The sequence below is a fragment of the Microtus ochrogaster genome, chromosome 15, assembly GCF_000317375.1.
Source record: "Microtus ochrogaster isolate Prairie Vole_2 chromosome 15, MicOch1.0, whole genome shotgun sequence".
Taxonomy (NCBI): Eukaryota; Metazoa; Chordata; class Mammalia; order Rodentia; family Cricetidae; genus Microtus; species Microtus ochrogaster.
In genome coordinates this window covers 19,063,104-19,068,409 of record NC_022017.1, presented here as the reverse complement: position 1 = coordinate 19,068,409, position 5,306 = coordinate 19,063,104, and the positions used below count along the sequence as shown (strand labels likewise).

Here is a 5,306-nt window from a genome sequence, read left to right as displayed (position 1 = left end):
TGTGAGTTCTTCCATGTACATCTGTGTAAATTCTTCCGTTCACCTCTGTGTGTGAGTTCTTCCATGCACATCTGTGTGGAAGTTCTTCCATGCAGAACAGTGTGTGGGTTCCTCCGTGTCCATCAGTGACAGGAGAAGTGTGCTAGCCTGGGGCTAAGGAAGAGCACATAAAGGACAGTTCTCCCATGTAGAAACTACATGATGTAATCTTACAGAGCCCGAAGCATGACGTGAGAGGATGAATGTACACCTCTGCGGCTCCTGCTGCAGCTGACTGTTCTCAGTGGATGAAGAATGCATGGCTTCTGTGCCAAATAAGAACCTCATTCTCAGGAAAGGCATTCTTAGCTTCTATTTACTTTCTGTAATTTACTTGTTTCAGCACCAAATGTGGCTCCCTCGGATGTAGGAGGTGGCGGTGGAAGCAACAGAGAGCTGACGATAACATGGGCGGTGAGTACTAACAAGCTGCATGGGAGAGATGATTATCTAGTTTTAATTACAAACCCATTTTTTATTAAAAATAAATTGAAAATGAAAAGGAATTCTCAACCCATGCAAGAGAATAGCTACTTTATGCACATCAGATTTCCTATCTTTCTGTGCTTGGGAAAGCACTTCCTGTGCCAGACAAGACACAGGCTGCCCAGGGAAGTGTTGCTCTAGAAAACACCCAGCTATTTGATCCCACAGGGATTGTGAGCACATGGCATCTTCTAACCTATTATAAGTCATGTAACCTTTTGCCTGGGTATTTATACACTAAAGATTATGTTCACAAATGGCATCAAATCTGTTTCTAAACAAAACACTGGCTCTGGCTCAAGCCTGACTTCAGTCACTGCTATAATCCATCTTAATCTGCTTAGCAGTCACCCAAAGGGCTTGACACTAAGAGTCAAGCATTTCACTCAGTTTTCATGACTCAAAGGAAAGCTTCATGTCAGACTCCGGATTTTCAAAGCACGGGCTGTATGAACAGGGAACGGAATAACAGTCACAGATTGTCTGAGTGAGGCTTCTGGCACCTGTGCAGACATGCTCTGTGCAACCCGCTCATTCGGTATTCTTAGTATTTGACTGTGGAAGATAATAATCACAACAAGATGTCAACGATGGTAAGAAAAGTACCAGGTTTTATCTTTATTCCTTTCATGAATTAAAATGATTCATCCAAGAAATGGATATATAGTGGAAAGTGACTTAACTCCGCTATGTGGCCATTTAAATCAGATCTTCTTCAAGTCAGATTTAGGAAATTTTTTTTTTTTACTAGTTTGAAAGCATGTGTGTGTGCTAATATATCCCAACATTTATAAATATTGAACCTACAAAAATTTAAAGAGAAGGTATTAGAACAGCCCTCAACACGATGCTGCCTATACTGTCACAAACCTTGCAAACAACAATTGTCTTCCAGAGAAACCCTGAGTAAGTTCCAGGAAAAGAAGCCCTGCTGCAGTGTTCAGAAAGCAGCTGCCCAAAGCCAGCCCCTTGCACATGGGAGTGGTTCTGTTCTGCCTCCCAGGCACCTGCTCCTATTCCTCCTAGAAATCACTTCCTGATGATAACTTCAATGTTATGGAGTCTGGGTTCCTATTGTGGCCTTTAGATTCTTTACTCATTCATTCTGCATTTTTTCATCCATGCTCTAGTTTCTAAGGATGAAGAGGAAAGGAAATACACGAAACTCCTATCTCTGTAAAACTTAACTTGTAGGAGTTGAGTAGCAGTAGATGAATAAACTAAATGTGTGGAATTGACCGAGACAATGTGAAGGGGAAGGAAGGGAAACCCGGAGGTGGCACATAGGGTACTGCAGATTCTTACAGTGGCAGATTCCATGGGCTGAGAAAATACCAAATGGAAGGTGGTACTTCTCCCACAATGAGGGAGGGAAGAACTAATTGGGAGTGGATGTGATTGTGGTTGTGGGCACATAGATGCTTAGGGAGCATCAAGAACAACACTCCAGGAATGGCATCGCCTCATGGATGCATATACTTGAGTGCTCTGGCATCCTCATAACTATCCCTCATTTATGAAACATTGTTTTACCAAGGGCATTCTTCTCTGTATGACTGTCTTCTCATAGGACTCTTCCTAGTAACTGTATCACAAAGTTATTTGTTATTTGAATTTTTGTTTAGCCTTTATCAAGAGAATACCATTATGGTAACAATTTCGGTTACATAGTGGCATTTAAGCCATTTGATGGAGAAGAATGGAAGAAAGTGACAGTTACTAACCCAGATACTGGTCGCTATGTCCACAAAGACGAAACCATGACCCCTTCCACTGCGTTCCAAGTAAAAGTGAAGGCATTCAACAACAAAGGGGATGGGCCCTACAGCCTCATCGCTGTCATCAACTCTGCACAAGATGGTAGGTGAACGAGAGACCTGGCTGGCGTCAGGGAGGAGGAAAGCTATGTTGACTATTAGGCTTTCCTTTGTTTTCCTTTAGGCATGGTGTGTTAAGCTCTTCCAATATTACTGTGCACGCAGTAAGCAAGTATTTTGTTAAGCCAATTTTAAATGTCAGCCTTTCCATGTAAATTACAGAAATGCTGCTAAAAATATTTTAAGTTCTTTTCAGTCTTCTGATTCTGTCCTTGTAAATTAGAACATTGCTCTTGCAATAGTCAGCTGATGAAATCCAGTCCCAGTCCCATGATTATAATTTTGAGGCCTGAATTCTCCAAGTTTGAATAACTACGTGGACTCTATGTTTTTATGTATGTTTTGAAAAAAATGTTATTGTGTATGTGGTTATTTTGCTTACACGTAATGGGCTTCAGATCCTGTGGAAATGTGATTGTAGATGGTCATAAGACACAGTGTGGGAGTCAAACCGGGCTCCTCTGAAGACCAGTGAGTGCTTATAATTACTGAGCCATCTCCCCAATCCATGAGTCTAAGTAGTTCCAAACTCCACTACTAGATAACAGTGTCTGAATTGGTTAGCCCGTACCAAGTGTGGAGTCTTAAAATCATATGCATACAAGTAATAATAAAAAAAAATCTCAGCAGGTTATATTTATATAGTTTAACAGCAATTAAAGTTTGATAATAGCAATTAAAAAAGTAGAAATCATGAATTTGAGAGAGAGCAAGGGGGTTTATCGGAATGGTTGAGGGAAGAAAGAAAGAGGAAAAGGATGTAATTTAATTTTTTTGGTTAAAAATATACTATATGTAGTATTTGTAAAATTGTCTGGAATTTTACCTTGAATTGTGTCTAATGGCAGCATTTATTATACTTTGTTATGACTATTAAATATTAGACTCTGTGTGTGTGTGTGTGTGTGTGTGTGTGGTGCACCTGGCATGTGGAGGCCATGGGAACTCTTCTTGTGTTCCTCGGGTAACATCTACCTTGATTTTTGTTTTTTGCTTTTTTTGTTTGTTTGTTTTGATTTTTTAAGACAAGGTCTCTCACTTTTCTAAGTTGGTTGCATTGTCTGGCCAAGAATCCCAGGGATCTACCTGCCTTTGCCTTCCAGCTCAGGGGTCACAGGCATGTACCACAATACTTAGCATTTTCCTTTTCTCCATACAATCTGTGGCTCAAACTAGAGTTCTTGCAGGGCTAGACAGCTAGCTAAGCTACTTCCCCAGCCAACTGAAATTTGCTTTAAAGAAGAAAAACTGTCCCTGTGAGGCCTGCTTTTTTCTGAAGAGACACAGAGGAGAAGTAGATCTGGGAGAGAGGGTAGGTGTGGGGAGGGACTGGGAGGAAAGGAGGGAGGGAAATGTGATTGAGGTGCAATATATGAGAAAGAAAAAGATTAACTAAAAATAGAGAGAAACGTGCCTTGTAAGCTATTTGAGGATTGGTCAGCAGTGCAACCACGGCTCTTTGTTTTCTGGGATCTTTCTTAAGCTAAGTATACTTGTTGAGGGATTTTTATGTAAATGCAAACAGCAAACAGTTTTGGATTAAACACAAATAGGTTGCTTTCTATGATTCCCCATCCAAACTGTGAAACTTGTTATTTGCACATATTTCTACTTAAAAATATGAGGCAGGGCTGGAGAAGGCTCAGGTGGCAAAGCACTTACCTTGTACATGTGAGGACCTTAGATTGATTCCAACCAAGCACATAGAAAAAGTGAGGAGCCACAGTGTCAGTGACCTCAGCTCCGGGAAGGTGGAGGCAACAAGAACCATGATGCTCACTGGCCAGCCAGCCTAGCTAAGCAAGTGGGCTACAGGTCCACTGACTCTGTCTAAAACAAGGCAGAGAAGCAGTTGAGGAAGATGTCTGAGGATAATCTCACCTTTACATAATCACAATACATGTATATATGCACCTGTGCACACAACACAAAAGACATGTTAGGGCCAGGAAGAGGACTCTCCTGCCCAAGTGCTTCCTGGGCGGGAGGACCAGAGTTTAGCTCTCCAGCACCCACATGAGAAAAAAAAATGTCTTGGTGACTCCTGTTTATAACTCCTGTGCTAAGACAGAGTTTGATGTCTTGGTGACTCCTGTTTATAACTCCTGTGCTAAGACAGAGTTTGATGACCAGCTACTCCCATCTAAGCAGTGTGATTCACGCTCAGTGAGAGGGGCTGTCCCAAAAGATAAGGTTAGGAAATGTAGGGGAAGACATCTGGCATTGACCTCTGGCTTCTACACACACACACACACACACACACACGCACGCACGCACGCACGCACGCGCACACACAACAGAGCACATGTAAAAGATACACATCCCTATTATGTCTCCTTATTCATATGTACTCTGCCAATAATTAATGAATGGCAAAGACATGGAGATTCCATGCATATTTTTGGTGCATGAAGGAATAACACTAGAGAAAGAATTCAAAAACTAAAGTATTGCACACTTTTCATTTGTCCTTTTAGGAGAAAAAAAATCCAATATTTTAGGCTGCCTGGTTTATTTGTTGTGTTGTTATTTTGAGACAAAATTTCATTGACTATGCAATCCCTGATGACCTTAAGCTCTCAGAAATCCTTCTGCCCCAGCCTTCTATAATCACAAGTGTGTACCAATCAATGGGAATTCTTAACATGTATTCCTTATTAGTTTATTTTTCTAAAAAATGTAATGTATTTCAAATTATCTTACGCTATCTTTAAAACAAGCATGGTATTTTACATATAAAATACTACATTAAAACACAGATATAAGCCGGGCGGTGGCGGCACACGCCTTTAATCCCAGCACTCGGGAGGCAGAGGCAGGTGGATCTCTGGGAGTTCAAGGCCAGCCTGGTCTACAAGAGCTAGTTCTAGGACAGGCTCCAAAACCACAGAGAAACCCTGTCTC

General features: G+C 41.3%; 1 protein-coding gene across 2 annotated transcripts in view; it reads left to right on the top strand.

Moving 5' to 3' along the window:
* The window catches only part of Cntn1 (contactin 1), a 283,386-nt gene that overhangs the window by 239,756 nt on the left and 38,324 nt on the right, over positions 1-5,306 (top strand). For both annotated transcript variants that reach the window (XM_005354313.3, XM_005354312.3), the window contains exons 18-19: positions 383-453; positions 2,151-2,385. In XM_005354313.3, coding sequence (XP_005354370.1) covers positions 383-453; positions 2,151-2,385 — 306 coding nt within the window. The remainder of the gene's footprint in view (positions 1-382; positions 454-2,150; positions 2,386-5,306) is intronic.